The sequence below is a fragment of the Pseudophryne corroboree genome, chromosome 1 (assembly GCF_028390025.1).
Source record: "Pseudophryne corroboree isolate aPseCor3 chromosome 1, aPseCor3.hap2, whole genome shotgun sequence".
In the NCBI taxonomy this organism is placed as follows: Eukaryota; Metazoa; Chordata; class Amphibia; order Anura; family Myobatrachidae; genus Pseudophryne; species Pseudophryne corroboree.
In genome coordinates this window covers 1,075,190,572-1,075,207,077 of record NC_086444.1, presented here as the reverse complement: position 1 = coordinate 1,075,207,077, position 16,506 = coordinate 1,075,190,572, and the positions used below count along the sequence as shown (strand labels likewise).

Here is a 16,506-nt window from a genome sequence, read left to right as displayed (position 1 = left end):
CATAATATACATTATATATATATATATATATATATATAATCATCATCATCATTGTACAAGTGGGAATTATGTAGATTTCCCAATTTAATGATTCATTTGTTGCATCATTTACCTACGATTTCATTGTAAATATGTGTAATCAAAATATTACTTGTCATTGTACATTGAAATGTGAAACCTATTCTTTGAAATGCATACAGCTTTCCTATTATACATGACATTATATGACTGTGCCTGTGTGACATTCCTACATATATGCTGACTGTTATACTGTATATATAATACAACTAAGTGCTATTAAAATTACGGAATTACTGTATTACTAAAAGGGTCAGAAGAATGTTTTTGACAGCAATAGGACTTATTTGCCCATTTCATCAAATTAGGGAAATCCTGTTGGCAGTAACAATTGTTGGCTTTTGTGCCTTTGAATGGTGAAGTCAATTTAATAAATATTGAGGCGCTAGTTGTACAACTACAATACCTGATATCGGTTTATTCTTTGAAGAAAATAATCAGACATATTGCAGTGACCATAAACATTTTGGCAAATGTGCCCTTATGTAAGGGCACAGACAATAGAGAGAAATTACTCTGCATATCTTTTATCCTTGGTAAAGGATATCATCTCCTTTGTGGACATTTTTTCATGTATTCAAAGGTTTATAATTATACTGTAGATAAGAGGAATTTAACATACAGCATTTCAGCTGTTTTGCAACTACACATACCAGCATACCCAGCCATAGTTTTGCTATTAAGGCATGTTAAAACTGTGTGCAGGGCATGCTGATATGTGTAGTTTCACAAACCTGGAGTGACACATGTTCAATACTCCTGCTGTACAGTCTATGTTAAAGGGATGTAATTATGGCATTGACAGTCACTATATATAATATCAACAGTTACTCTGTTGATTCCAGATTGCAGGATCCTGCATGTCGACACAATATTTATAGCATGTCTGTCAACAGGGTTGACAGTACAACTTTGAAAATGCTGTTTTATTAATTTAATGCTGATCCAGTTAACATGCATTAGCCTGTTAATCATGTCGGCATGCCGGAACCTGCATTACAGGATTGATAGTCAATATTCATTTTGTAAATGTTATTCCTATCCCATCTTTGGTCATTGATTTTATATATATATATATATATATATATATATATGTAAAAAATGAAGTGCAATAGAGCGCCTACTGGTGTTTAACAGGATTCTGGATTTATAGGATTTCTATATAGCCAGTTCACCATGTGAAAAGTGCAAAGTGTAAGTTAAGAAGGATTGACTTAGCTTCCTTGGGAACAGCTTCAGTCTGATGACACTTTTAGGACATGTAAAACAGAAATAAAAACCAACATAGTGTATACTGTTTGATTATATACAGTGTTCAACACTTTAGGGACCTTGCTAGTCCCAATATGGGTAAATAAGCTGGATGGTGGGTAATATTTCCAGTAAACAAAGGCTGGACGAATTTATAAAACAAACAATTTAATATAACAAATCCTGAAGTAAATGTAGGTAGCACACGTACAAGAATAAAATTGTATATACAGCTTATCTGTCCACAAACGGAATCACCAGGTGAGCATCAGCCCAATCCTATTGGTGGATATTAAAAATGTCCCGAAGCAAATGCAGGTAACATACGTACAAGATATAAAAATAAATACAGCTTATCTGTCCATTCAGAGAAGTCACGGGTGAGTCATAAGTCCCGGTCCCGACGCGTTTCGTCCTGTGGCATAGGACTTCATCAAGGGGATGATGAAGTCCTATGCCACAGGACGAAACGCGTCGGGACCGGGACTTATGACTCACCCGTGACTTCTATGAATGGACAGATAAGCTGTATTTATTTTTATATCTTGTACGTATGTTACCTGCATTTGCTTCGGGACATTTTTAATATCCACCAATAGGATTGGGCTGATGCTCACCTGGTGATTCCGTTTGTGGACAGATAAGCTGTATATACAATTTTATTCTTGTACGTGTGCTACCTACATTTACTTCAGGATTTGTTATATTAAATTGTTTGTTTTATAAATTCGTCCAGCCTTTGTTTACTGGAAATATTACCCACCATCCAGCTTATTTACCCATATTGGGACTAGCAAGGTCCCTAAAGTGTTGAACACTGTATATAATCAAACAGTATACACTATGTTGGTTTTTATTTCTGTTTTACATGTCCTAAAAGTGTCATCAGACTGAAGCTGTTCCCAAGGAAGCTAAGTCAATCCTTCTTAACTTACACTTTGCACTTTTCACATGGTGAACTGGCTATATAGAAATCCTATAAATCCAGAATCCTGTTAAACACCAGTAGGCGCTCTATTGCACTTCATTTTTTACATTTTATCTACTTACTGGGCACGAGCTGCCACCCATTGATCCATGGGGGGTGTCGAAATATATTTTTTATTTTGATCACATTTATCATATATTTCACTTTGTGTGTCTAAATTTAGGATTAGCCTAGGCGCTGTTCTTCATTTTTTTATATATATATATATATATATATATATATATATATATATATATATATATAGGCTGGTGCAGAGTTGGCAATAATTGAGCTCCAAAATTAATCAAAATATGCATTCACTAAAAAGCTGCAGCTGCAACTATACTGTGTATGCAGACACCAGTACACCCATACACCTAGATTATGCCAATTGTTTTGTCTGCAGAATACTTATTTCCTCATTGCTAAAACTTCAAATACTTTGGTGGTCATTCATATCTGATCACTGCTGTGTGTTTTCGCACAGCGCGTGATCAGGTCATAACTACGCATGCATTTGCACCGCAATGCGCATGTGCGTTGGACATCAACAAAGGGCATCGCTGGTCAGTGACAAGATGGTGCAAAAAATCTGATCGCATGGGCGTCCACAAGGTGATTGACAGGAGGAAGCCGTTTGTGGGTGGCAACTGGGTGTTTACTTGGAGTGTCTGTAAAAATGCAGGCGTTCACAAGCGTTTTCAGGGAGGGTGTCTGACGTCAGCTCCGGCCCCGATCAGCCTGATGTGATCGCACTGTAGGAGTAAGTCCTGGGCTGTGCACACACTGCACAAAGTGGATTTTAACAGCTTGGCGTACACATAGGATCGCACACCTGCACGGTGAATATACACTTCCTTCTGGAGGCAGCGACTATCTGAACGCAGGACAGCAAAATTAGCAGTCCAGCGATATGATCTGAATGACCCCCTTAATTTATACATCAGGCAGGGGCGTAGCTATACCTTTGGAGGCCCCATAGCACAAACCCCACAGTGCCCCCTTCAGCGCAAATCCCCTCCCCCCAATACTACTTAAAGCTCAATCTCGTGCCCCATTCCTCTCTCTCCCCCCCATCCCCCGGCAGCAGACCACTTTTGACTCAATTGCCCTCCCTCCCCTTCCCCTGGAAGACAGAGCGGACGGAGCCAGTAGGTGCGCACCTTCAGAGTCCCCTTGGCTGCTGTTTTATTTATGTGCACTGCAGGCATATCTCTGCTCTCCCAGGCTTACCCAGTCTTTCCACACTGACTGAAACATGGAGGAGGCATGGCCGTAGTCCAGGGATGTACCTACAGGCTCAGCCACGCCTCCTCCCAGCCAGAGCCAGCCCTAACATATTTGATGCCCTAGGCAAGATTTTTCTTGGTGTCCCCTAGCAGATAATCCCATCACCAAGGTTAGTATCATTATACTTCTTCCGGCTACAGGACCCTTCATTACGGCGGGTGGCGGTCAATGCCCCAGCTGCATCACCACTAGTACCCCTCTCCTAGCACACCACCCATCACCCAGCAGCTCAGATCACAGCAGCAGCCAGCAACACACAGCACCCCTCTCCCACATCAATCCTCATCCAGCACCCCTCACCCATACAGAACCCCACCCCACCCCAGCACAGCACCCCTCCCCTAGCAGCACAGATCACAGACCCTGACCTCCTTCCCAGTGCTATTCATAGCACACAAAATGTAATCATCCCCAGAGTGAGATAGGAGCAATAAGGGAAGACAGTGGAGAGAGAGAATGAATTGGGGAAGATGAGTGAGAGAAATAAAAAGAATGGGGGAATAAAAGAGGAGGAGGCAGAGATGAGAGCTGATTGAAGAGACATTACTGTTAGAATATTCATGGGATGAGTAAATATTATTCAGTTATTGTATGCTTGCCTAAAAGGTGTCAGTTGTTGCTCCCAATTCATGTGTTTTTTTTGTAATTAAACATGATATTCATATTAACTTTACTGTGAACTAGTAAAAATTAGATGTACAGCTGCTAGCGCATTAATCCCTTGTGTACCTGCATGGGGCATGTCAATAGACCTGATTTCAAAGGTCCTGGAGAGATGGCCTGATGAAGCTGGTGCTGGCTCACTTGTAGATCTGACTCAGATGCTGATACAACACGGAGTTTGAAGGCTTCCATGAAGGGGAAGCGGTTTCCATACTAGTCGGGATCCCGGAATCCCAACTAGCGCTGAAATACCGAGGCCGGAATCCCGCCGCCACAGGCTTTTCTCCCTCTATGTGTGTACACAACACCCATAGAGGGAGAATAAATCCTGTGGTGAGCGCAGCGAGCCACCGTGCATGCAGCGAGCCCGTAAGGGGCTTGCTAGTGCTCACCTCACTGCCTAATGTGCCTGGTGGCTGCTGCTCACAAGGAATCAGTGGAGATGGAGGAACTAATTGGATCCTTCCTTCCTGCAGCAGTGCACAAATCGCAATCATAGGAATGCACCGCAGGGTTGGTTGGAAGTTAGGAAGTGGAGACACGCTGCAAGCTGTTATAAGTTGGCTGGTCCCTCCTAGGGCATGCAAAAAGGCAACAAATGCCCGATCACAACTGCCACAATTACAGTATGAATCGGCCCAGCTGGGGAGCATGGGGGGGTATTAAGCAACCAAGGGGATTGCAGGGCACGGACCAAAGTCCTGCAGAAGTCTCAGAGGCCCAGTTGGGGGTGTGATTGTAATGCCAGTGTCACATTCACAGATACTGCATAGTATTTTACCCTTCTCCATCGCCCCACACTGCGCACCATCAAAGTGCCCCAAACCTCCGCCGGCCCTAAGATTGAAGGCCGGTCCCCGGAGGTAGCATGGGCCCCATAGCACCCGCACTCCCTGCACCTATTGTAGCTATGCCCTTGACATCAGGCACTGATTTCACTCAATTCATTTTAGGAAAAAATTGCTTAAACATGCATACAAGAGCACAATATATGCCCAAATTAGAAAGAAAACACTAACAAGCATCAGTAATGTATTCACAAACAGCCAATGGCGACAGGTTTGCTAGTGGTGGCAACCGTAATCATCATCATCCACTATTTGCATCTGCCCTTGACCAAAGACTGCAGCTTTCTCAGGCATAGATGCATCTGTGCCTCAAGCTGCATGTGTTCACAATTGCATGAACAAAACCTTACTATACTCAGCTTATGTGGGGACACCCCTTCCATCCCCATCATGCGTCTCTAGATGAAGGCTGTCATGAGTGCCAGAATTATGTTAATCTGCATGTGCTTGTGTCATTTATCTGGCTGAGAATAGTTTGATTTTACATAAATTGAGCTAAGCCAACTAAAGTAGTACTTACTTTGCATTAGAACCCTAGCAGAGCACGTCATCCTCTGTTGAAATCACTAGTGTTTTGCTGAAACGCGTCTGGTCTTGAGTGAATTTAAGCAGCTACAATTGCGTGGTCATCTATTATCCTAATATGGCTTTCTGTCTCTAATACTTGATTACCAGTAAGGAATCTGGACATTTGATTTTGTGAGGGCACTGAGCAGACATCCCCTATTTGGGGGAATCTACTAATTCTTGGATGTACCCCAACCTCAGATACATGCCTCTGCTAGTATTAATACCAATTGAACTATTTCTCCCACTAGTCATCACAAGGGTTAAATGTGTAATACAGTAGCCTTTCTGTAACGGTAGATAATGTCAATTTAGCAGAACACATCTACAGTGTTAGTGCTGGGTTCTCTCTTTAAGGACTTGGTAAATGTAAATCCATTACATACATCTGACCCCGATTGCAGCATCATGTCTGACAGTGGGTTTAAAGATGCTAGTGTTCTCCTGGGACAGTGTAATGTCATAAGCCGTATACTGTTGGGTACATTTAAATAACATTTATGATGTCATATACTGTACATAGAATATCATGTTCTCTTAATTTTGTTTTCCATTTTATCTGAGGCCAAAAAAATGTAATCTACTGTATGTTAGCCTTAAAAAAAGTTAAATAATATATGCAATATTGTATGTGTGTGGCAGGGAATATAGATTGCAAGCTGCACTGAGGCAGGGACAGTTGTGAATTATTAAATATTCTTTTTAAAGCACTGCGTAACATGTAGGTGCTATACAGGGGTGTAGTCAGAGCTTTATGGGCCCCATAGCAACATTTTGAAGGGGCCCCTGTCCCAATGCTTCTAGAGAGATATCTCTCTGCAGCAGTTGTTTATTGTATGCCCTATAATAGTGCCCTATTATTTACTGAACTACAATAGTGCCTTTGTTAATGTTAAGCCCCATAGTACTGCCCTTGTTTATTTTATAAACCATAATGTGTTACATTGTAGGGCTGCCAGTACACATTGGTGGTCATTCCGAGTTGTTCGCTCGTTGCCGATTTTCGCTATGCTGCGATTTGTTGCTAAATGCGCATGCGCATGGTACGCAGCACGCATGCGCTTAGTTATTTAACTAAAAACTTAGTAGATTTACACAAGCTCGAGCGACGTTTTTTCCTCACTCGAGTGATCGTAGTGCGATTGACAGGAAGTGGGTGTTTCTGGGCGGAAACTGGCCGTTTTCAGGGAGTGTGCTAAAAAAACGCAGGCGTTCCAGGTAAAAATGCAGGAGTGGCTGGAGAAACGGGGGAGTGGCTGGCTGAACACAGGGCGTGTTTGTGACGTCAAATCAGGAACTAAACGGACTGAGGTGATCGCAATCTAGGAGTAGGTCTGGAGCTAGTCAGAAACTGCAAATAATTATTTAGTAGCAGTTTTGTTAATCTTTCGTTCGCACTTCTGCTAAGCTAAGATACACTCCCAGAGGGCGGCGGCCTAGCGTGTGCAATGCTGCTAAAAGCAGCTAGCGAGCGAACAACTCAGAATGACCACCATTATGCAATACAGTACCCCTAATTCACATTACTATATACAGTGTCCCCAGTCCATATTATGCCACATTAAAGTGCCCCCACTTCATATGGTGCCACATTACAGTGCCCCAGTTCATACTACTATATGTAACATTATGATGCCCTCCAGATCATTTTAAACCACAGTACAATGAGCAGATTCAGGGGCGTAACTAGGCATGTTGGCCGAAAGGCAAAAGTTTGTAAGAGCCCCTATGTACCACCCAATGGTGAAAAATTTATATAACACATGTAACTGTGACAGGAAAGGTGGGCCCCTCTCAGCTCTGGGCCCCATATCAGCTGCACTCCCTGCACCTATGGTAGCTACGCCCTTGGTGCTATATAAATAGCTATTAATAAATAATACTTAAAACCTCCTCCACTACATGCATATACATCCATTAGCAGCACTAAGAAGTATTAGATACTCACCTATGATATTATTTATAACCAAGCTGAAGCAGCTACTGCTTGGCACTTGCTGGGAAGACAAAAGGCTTTGTAGTCCTAAGACTGATTAGCAGTGTCTGTTACCCAGAGCCAGGGCCACCGAGATCGGCCAATGGCCTGTGTCCTAAGAACTCTGTGGCCAAATCTAGGGAGGCATGACCAAGCCACCTAAAAAGAAAATGTAAAACCCTATTTGTTTATGCCCTGGCTGCACAGTGGGCACCGGCGGCCACACAGAAAGACATTTGTATTTCTCAGCAGTGCTGCAAAGAGGGTCAATGTCCTCCTAGCTGACCAAGGCAGGCCTCTGCCAGGTCTCTCCAACAAACCCGGGCCTAGGTAACTAGTACCCACTACCCATCTCCTCTCGGCGCCCATGCCTAGTGCAACTGTATAAAACTGGAATACTCCCAAAGAAGTCTAAACATTACTGTTGTTCTAAACTAAAGCTTACATGTACCATCCTATATCGGCAAATATGTATGTGTGGGATTTTACTCATCATACAGTATGGTTATAATAAAATAATATACTAACAGATAAAGATAACAAAAAAGGCCAAGCCTATCAGCGTTATTCAATTACCGTAGCTTATTGGACATAAAGATAGACATTTGTGATGTCTTTTGCCTTTTCTTTGCTCATTGAACATAGACATTTCAAAATACAGTTAACAATGCAAAAAGTCCATAAAGCAAAGCACAGGGATATGCAACAAGAAGCTGCTGTCCTTCCATTCCCAACGTAGTGATGAATATTTTTGAAGCTGAAAAACTGCACCACCCGATTATAGAAGCTGCTAAGATTGTCCCAGCAATTCCCCTAAAAATAAAGAACACAGACTTTAATGTAGGCTCTAAGTGAAAAACAGCATTCATGTTAAAGAATAATTACGTTTCAATTTTCAATACAAACTTTCTTCGTGTTGCGGTCAAGATCCCAGCGGTCAGGACCCCGGCAGTTGAAACACTGATGCCGGGAACCCATCACTACTTGGAATGCTTGGATCAAGTGCCGGGACTCTAGAGAGGTAAGCCACGGGAGTTGGGGATTGGGTGATGGATGTAAAGGTTAGGTTTAGGCTGCGGAGGGAGGGTTAGACTGCGGCCTGGGGGGGGGGGGGTAGGTTTAGGGTGGGTGGAGGATGGTTAGGGTTAGGCTGCCGGAGGGGAGGTTTAGGTTTCGGCTGCAGGGAGGGGAGGGTTAGGTTCAGGCGCCACCACCGGGTGTTAGGCTGCAGGTGGGGGGGAGGTTTAGGCTGCGGCGAGGGAGGGTTAGGAGGCCATGTGGGGAAGATAAGTATACTTACTTTCCCCTGTCGGGATTCTGATCGGCGGGATGCTGCGATCAGTATTCAGACCGCTAGCAGCCCGACTGTTGGCATTCCCTACCGAACCACTTTCTTCAGGTATTAAAATAACAGCCAAGACACTGGCCTTAACTATACAGTCAAGATCCTGCTAACCATATCCTCTCTGCCACACTAATATTGCTCCTCTCCCACACTAATAGGGCATTTCACTGTTAGTGACTTACAGGAGGTGTCTTGCATTTTCTGTATAATCCCTGAATAAACATGCTTGGAACAGACATAAGGATATCCTTACACATAAATAAGGATCAAATAGGGTTTGAGATAACAATATGGTTAAAAAATAGGCAGATTAGATGGGCCAAGTGGTTGTTATCTGCCATCAAATTCTATAAAAATTTCTATTGAAAACTACAGTATAACATTGGAATATGTACTGTATGCCGAAACACTGCAGGCAAAACAGAAAAATAGTATTTATGCCTGGTGCACACAAGGCATATAAGGGTGTAGAATTATACCATATAGTGTAGAGTTGCAGCTTGGCAGTGTTAGGAAATGCTAGCGTGACATTACCCTATTTGTACATAATATAATGATGTAATGAAGTATCATATACACAAACTGAATAGTGTCTTGACTGCTCTTTATAAATGCAAAAGTGTAATTTTAAATTTCCAAATAAAATGTAATAAAATATAAACACCTATACACCATTGTTTGACAGAAAAATAATTGGTGCCCCCTCTCCCACCATTTTTAAAGTAGGGACAATGGGGGTAATTCAGACCTCATTGATAGGGTGCATTTTTTGCATCCCTGCGATCAGGTAGTTGCCGCCTACAGGGGGAGGGTATGGAGTGTGTACAGGTATGCGATCGCATTTGTAGCAGAACTGCACAAACATAAGTTTGTGCAGTTTCTGCTCAGCCCAGGACTTACTCAGCTGTTGCGATGATCGGGCCGGAGTTAACGTCAGAATACCTCCCTCCAAACGCCTGGTCCCTCCTGCGTTTTTCCGGACACTCCTTGAAAACTTTTAGTTGCCACCCACAAACGCCCTCTTCCTGTCAATCTCCTTGCGATCGCCTGTGCATTCAGAAATTTTGCACCATCCCGTCGCTGACCGGTGCTACGGTCCGTTGTGCCTGCGCATTGCGATGCATACGCATGCGCAGTTCAGATCTGACCACAGGCTGTGAGAAAACGCAGCCTAGCGATCAGGTCTGTATTACCCCCAATGTGTTCCAAAAATATAGCGGTATGGCTTTATGAGGAAGGGGCGTGGCCACAGAATAGTAATTTAACACACTACACTACAGTAGAGTCTCTTATACACATTACACCACAGTAGAGCCCTTGATACACATTATGCCAGGTAGAGACCACATTATGCCAGATAGAGCCCCTGATACACATTATGCCAGGTAGAGCCAACATTATGCTAGGTAGAGCCCCTGATACACATTATGCCAGGTAGAGCCCCTGATACACATTATGCCAGGTAGAGCCAACATTATGCCAGGTAGAGCCCCTGATACACATTATTCCAGGTAAAGCCCACACTATGCCAAGTAAAGCCCCATATACACATTATGCCAAGTAGAGCCTACATAATGCCAGATAAAGCCCCTGATACACATAATGCAAGGTAGAGCCCACATTACACCAGGTAGAGCCCCTGATATGGATTACGCAAGGTAGAGCCAACATTATGCCAGGTAGAGCCCCTGACACACATTATGGCAGGTAGAGCCCCTGCATGTGGTGGTGGTGGTGGTGGGTGGGTAGTCTGCCTCCCTCCCAGAGCACACAACTTTACCTTACAATGTTGCAAGCACAGAACGGGAAGCCAAGGCAGTCACACCATGTGAACACAAGCTGCAGTGCTACCTGGATATCATTCTATGTAATATTGTAAAAAGTAGCCAGGCACTGCAGCTAACTAGCGCAGACACACAGGGTGGCACAGACCTTTGGATGGTGCTGGCAGTTTTGCGCCCACAGTTCATATGCGCTGTGTGCCAGGTACCGCTGGCACGGGTGTGGTTCGTTTTATCGACAGTATCTAGGTCGACAATGTTTAGGTCGATCACTATAGGTCGACAGTCACTAGGTCGACATGGATGGAAGGTCGACAGGGTTTCTAGGTCGACATGTGCTAGGTCGACAGGTCTAAAGGTCGACATGAGGATTTTTTTTTTTTTTTTGGTGTCGTTTTCTTCGTAGAGTGACCGGGATCCCAAATTAGTGCACCGCGTGCCCTCGCATGGTGCCTTCGCTCCGCTACCGCTTCGCTCGGCACACTTTACCATTCCAATCGTAGTCCACGTGGATCGTTAAGTATGAAAAATCCAAATGAAAAAAAAAATGTGAAAAACTCATGTCGACCTTTAGACCTGTCGACCTAGCACATGTCGACCTAGAAACCCTGTCGACCTTCCATCCATGTCGACCTAGTGACTGTCGACCTATAGTGGTCGACCTAAACATTGTCGACCTAGACACTGTCGATCTTCAGACCGGATCCCCGCTGGCACACACCTAATTACAGCACTGGAAACACGACTCACTGTGAACTAAAAATGCTGGTCTTTGACTTTAACTGCACAACAATTAGTTGTAACATGTATAAAGTCAAAGACGAAGAACAACGGAACTTGGCGTGAGAAAAAGCCGTGGCCGCGGCATCGTAGCACTTCATATACAGTCAGAGAAATATTGCACATGAAACTGATCCATGCAAGCAGTTGTTTTGTTGCTTCCAGTTATTTATTTCTGTGAATGATACAAACATTTTTCATGAGAAAGACGCTCTCGTGGCCGGGTCACCTGGAACCTGAGTGCCGAGAGGGGCTGTTTGCTGTGACTGAAGCCACAGTGTATGAGGACACATCTGTATCTGGAAATTTCAATACAGTTAAGCAGAAGCAAGCTAATGCCATACAGTATGTAAAGGAATCCTCCCAATCTAAAGAGCAAACATTCTATTAAAGTGGGCGATTGTTACCTGATCGCTGGGGTGCAAACTTTGCGGTCCTGCGTTCAGATAATCGCCGCCTCCAGGGTGAGTGTAAATTCACCGTGCAAGTGTGCGATCCCATGTGTACGCCGAGCTGCAAAAATCCACTGTGTGTAGTCTCTGTGCAGCCCAGGACTTACTCCTTCAGTGCGATCAGAACAGGCTGATCGGGGCCGGAGCTGAAAAACGATTGGGAATGGCTGCATTTTCCCGGTCAGTTACCACCCACAAACGGCCTCTTCTTGTCAATTGCCTTGCGAATGTCCGTGTAAATGAAATTTTCGCACCATCCTGTTGTTGACCAACGATGCCCGTTTGTTGGCCAATGCGTGTGCGCATTGCAGTGCATACGTATGCACAGTTATCACCTGATCTCCAACTGTGCAAAAACGCACAGCAGGATCAGGTCTGAATCAAGCCCAAAAACACAATATTTAAAATAAAGAAAATGGTAAATATGTATTTTTTTACTTTGATATTTTTTTGTGTCTTGGGAAAGGCAAAAAATGCACCTTGTGCTGGCCCCATCCTTGAACATGTGATGTCATGAGGGAAACAAAGACAAGCTAAGTTTCTGAATTATGCTTTGGGCGGCTGTGCGGTGGCTTGCCACCAGGAGAAGCTGAGTAAATGGAGCCTCCTGAAGGTGTCTAGGTGGCAGCTTTCTAACTTGCAGGGTACCATTCCAGGCACCAGGTACCTTGCATGCCAAATACAGGTGCCACATGGCAGTGATGGTGCTGCCCCTTATGCCCTGGATGGCGGCACCACTCGCTCACCACTATTTATAGCACTGAAAACATGGCACAAGGAGTGTAAATGAGTTTTACTCCATTATTAATGGTTGATCAGGCGCTGTGGACAGACCACTTTTATGGGGAAGTGCATAGCCAGATTAAGGGGGGGCCAATCCCCACCCAGCTGGAGTACACCGACATCACTAGCTCTGTCTCTTTTGTGGCAGCATAACCAAGTAGTCCTCCTGAGTCCTGTCCCAGTGTGTGAGTAATACAGAGGCTGCTGCTATTCTTGCAGTTAAATTATAAATGTTAATTTTCTATGTGTATTTTAAGTTTGTTTAAGTTTACTTTGTTCCACTACAAGAAAACTTAGTTGTCTCTCAGTTAGATGGAACTAAAATCAGTACCCAGGCATTATTAAACTATTAATTTAAATATAATATAGACCATTGGTTTAAATTAAATATACACAACCCATACCTCCCAACATACCCATTCCAGGAGGGACAAAATGATCTCTACCAGGACTTCCCTTGCAGATTGCAGTCACCTGTGTTGAAATACCTTTCTTATCAGTTAAATTTTGTGTGCAAAACCCAGCGCTCACATAAGCCACCAAAGTTAAATTGTTCAACACAGGTGACACCAATCATAATATTAGGAAGGAAGTCCAGTAGCAGAGCATTTTGTCCATCCTGGAATGGGTCATGTTGGGAGGTATGCACAATCTAATACGCCCCCCTTACCCCTTATTTTAAGTGCCCCGGGCCCCCCTAAGGCTTAATCCGGCCCTGGGGAAGTGAGCAGGATCTGGGAGGCTGGTCTACTGTACTATCCAGTGTCTCCTGGAAATTCCAGGTGAATAAGCAAGTAACATATTAGTAAATAATAAATATGCTAGTATTAAGGGATATTAGTAGACACACTTTGATCTGTGTATAGAGGCAGTACAGTATTTCCTTTGCCTAAATGACCTACAGTCCCTTAGTACAGATGCACGCAGTACTGTCAACTGCTCTCTGAGTAGTCATTCATTATGTGGCACTACTATGATCAATGCCTCTGTACTGAAGCAGACTTATCCAGCCGAATCCTGTGTTTAACTATCAATCCTTATCTACAGTATATGAATCAGTAAGCAACACACGTCCTTTTACACTACTCCAGTCCAAACATGTGGTCTCTCTGTGACCCTGAGGACTTAAGCATTACATTTTCATTAGTTAAAAATCAAGATGAATCATGTCTTAAAACAATGTTATTTATGTTGGCCATGCCTAACATTTATTATAATGAAGACATCTATGGTAATGCCTTGTGGAAATCATTCTCAGATTTACTACAAACATTACATTTGCTGATGCTCAAAGTACCACATGAAAGTGCTACATTTCTATGTCTCATCAAAGTCCCTATTTCCATAAGATCTTACTGCTAGGGAAATAGTCATTCACATTAGTTAGTATAGTATGGCTCTACCAGTACGTCTCTCTGTCTGCTTACAGTGCATGGCTAAGTTGCTCCAGTCACTGAATAAATGATAATGGACCTGGAGTCGCATGAAAACAGCACATGCAGCAGCGAGTATTGACGGTCGCCCATCTGCAAGTTTATGTAGATGGCCTACAATCTACTTGTGCTATGTACATACATGCGGCTGAATATGCAAAGACTGATACACCCACTAGATTGGTATATCCTTATATGCCACCATCGGTCGCACCATAGAAAATTGCACCAGCTCTATAGCAGGCGCAGTTTCTCCTTCTGACCACGACCTCCTATGCCTGCAGCGGGGCATCTGGAAATGCAGCTGCTCGCATCGACATGCTTGTAGTACTCCTATAATACGCCCACTGAATGGCTTAGTTTTGCCACTGTCCATAAAGGCCCATCACTTTCCCACCATCTCTCTGATACTGTCTGAATCAACTATAACAGCAGCTTTATGCGTACACTCTGTGTAACACATGCACCATGGGGGTTTTCAGAACTTTTTGTGGATGTATAGTTGCAGGGGTGTTTTAAGAGAGGAGGAGGCCTGTGTGCAGCCTCCTCCATCCGGGCCCCCTCCTCTCTAGCCAGCAGCGCTGTAGAGTCTGAGCACTAGGGCCTCAGACTGTAATATGTATGCGCAGATTTCTCTACTGCACATGCGCTCTTGTTGCCACCGACGGGGGACTTCAGAGAGGTATCAATTAAATGAGTGCAGTGTGGGCCACCATGCACCACACAGACTGCACTAATTATAAATACGCCAGTGCATAGTTGCAAGTAATCGCTTAGCTACATGAACATTGGCATTGAGTGTGACTCAGTATCAGGCCCTGTATGTTGTGCTTTACACAAATGGACACATGTGGAGTTATACCCCTTTTCCACCAGCCAGCATACAACATGGGTTATTGCACATGAACGCGCATAACCCGTGTTGCTGGCTGGTATAAAAGGGCTAACTTGGAATAATCCGGGTCGAGTGACCCGGTATTCCAATTTGGGTAGCATGCAGGGTTGGACACGGGTTCAACCCGAAAAGATATGCTGTGTAAACGTAAGCCGGGGCGATGCGACAGGGCTCCCATTCACACTGTATGGGAGGGCGGCGCTGGGAGATCATGTGATCTCCCAGCGCTGTCCCCACTGCGCCACCGGCAACGTCACCAACCCAGTAATATGCCGGGTTGGAGACGGCAGACGGAAAGGGGGCTGATGCGAATCGCAGCCGGGTAGCATACGTGTCAGACTCCCGGCTGTGACCCGCGTTATTAGATGGAAAAGGGTTATTAGTGGAGTTGGAAAAGATGTAGGCAAATATGCAATTAGTGTAATATGGGGAGAGATATGCCCCTTAACATGCTGCACCTATGCATATTTTGTAAAATACATATTTTTTATTATGTAGACAAATTGTGTAAGATTAGACAAATAACATCAAATATGTTAATAGCATAAGATGCGCTGTTATCAGAATTTACACTAGTAATGCATCCCTTTAGTGTATTACATAAGGGAATCCCCCTGGTCTGACATGAGACTATAGGAAAACCCCACTGTTAAAATACAAATGTTATGGCACGTATTACTCATCTTTGTCACAGGTCTGTAATGAGCAAGTCGCCTTTGTTAAGGCTTTGTCATTTTGGCGTTGATGCCTAATGGACCAAAGAGGAGATACCCTGACCCCAGAACATAGTTGAGCAGTCAGTTAGATAAAAAGGATAAATAAGACCTACATAATTCTAATAACAAAATAGTAATAATACAATGTCCATGTGTTTCTTCTACTAATATTCTTTTCAGACAGTAATGTCCAAAAATCCCGGCTTTTACCCGGCATTTCAGTGCCGGTCGCTTTGCCGGTCCCTGCCTGACCCCCCTTTCACACAGACAAGCAAATTACTGGGTCAAGAATTTCTACCCGCTAATTTGCGGATCAACATGGGTATTTCGTCTGTGTGGAAGGTTCAACCCGGGTCGAAATTCCTGGGTCTCTGACCCCGGTAAATTCCTGGGTCGAAGTCCCGGGAATTTCAACCCGGGTTGACCCTTTCACACAGACAAAATACCCGTGTTGATTGGCAAATTACCAGATAGAACTTCTTAACCCAATAATTTGACTTTCTGTCTGAAAAGGGACATTACATTTCTCCTTGGAACTAGAGGCTCCATGGTGCCCTTGATGCATTAATGCAAAGATTACTTACTTTTACGTATCCATCACCATACTAATATATTATAGGATTTTGTACATCCTCTGAAGACTGAACAATAAAGTCTTATTTTGGGGATTGGAGTCAGCATG

General features: G+C 43.7%; 1 protein-coding gene across 1 annotated transcript in view; it reads right to left on the bottom strand.

Annotated features, from left to right (window-relative positions):
- Positions 1-3,927: 3,927 nt before the first annotated feature.
- YIPF7 (Yip1 domain family member 7) overlaps positions 3,928-16,506 on the bottom strand; it is a 201,324-nt gene continuing 188,745 nt past the window's right edge. The window contains exon 6 of the mRNA XM_063920989.1: positions 3,928-8,452. Coding sequence (XP_063777059.1) covers positions 8,290-8,452 — 163 coding nt within the window. The 3' untranslated portion in view covers positions 3,928-8,289. The remainder of the gene's footprint in view (positions 8,453-16,506) is intronic.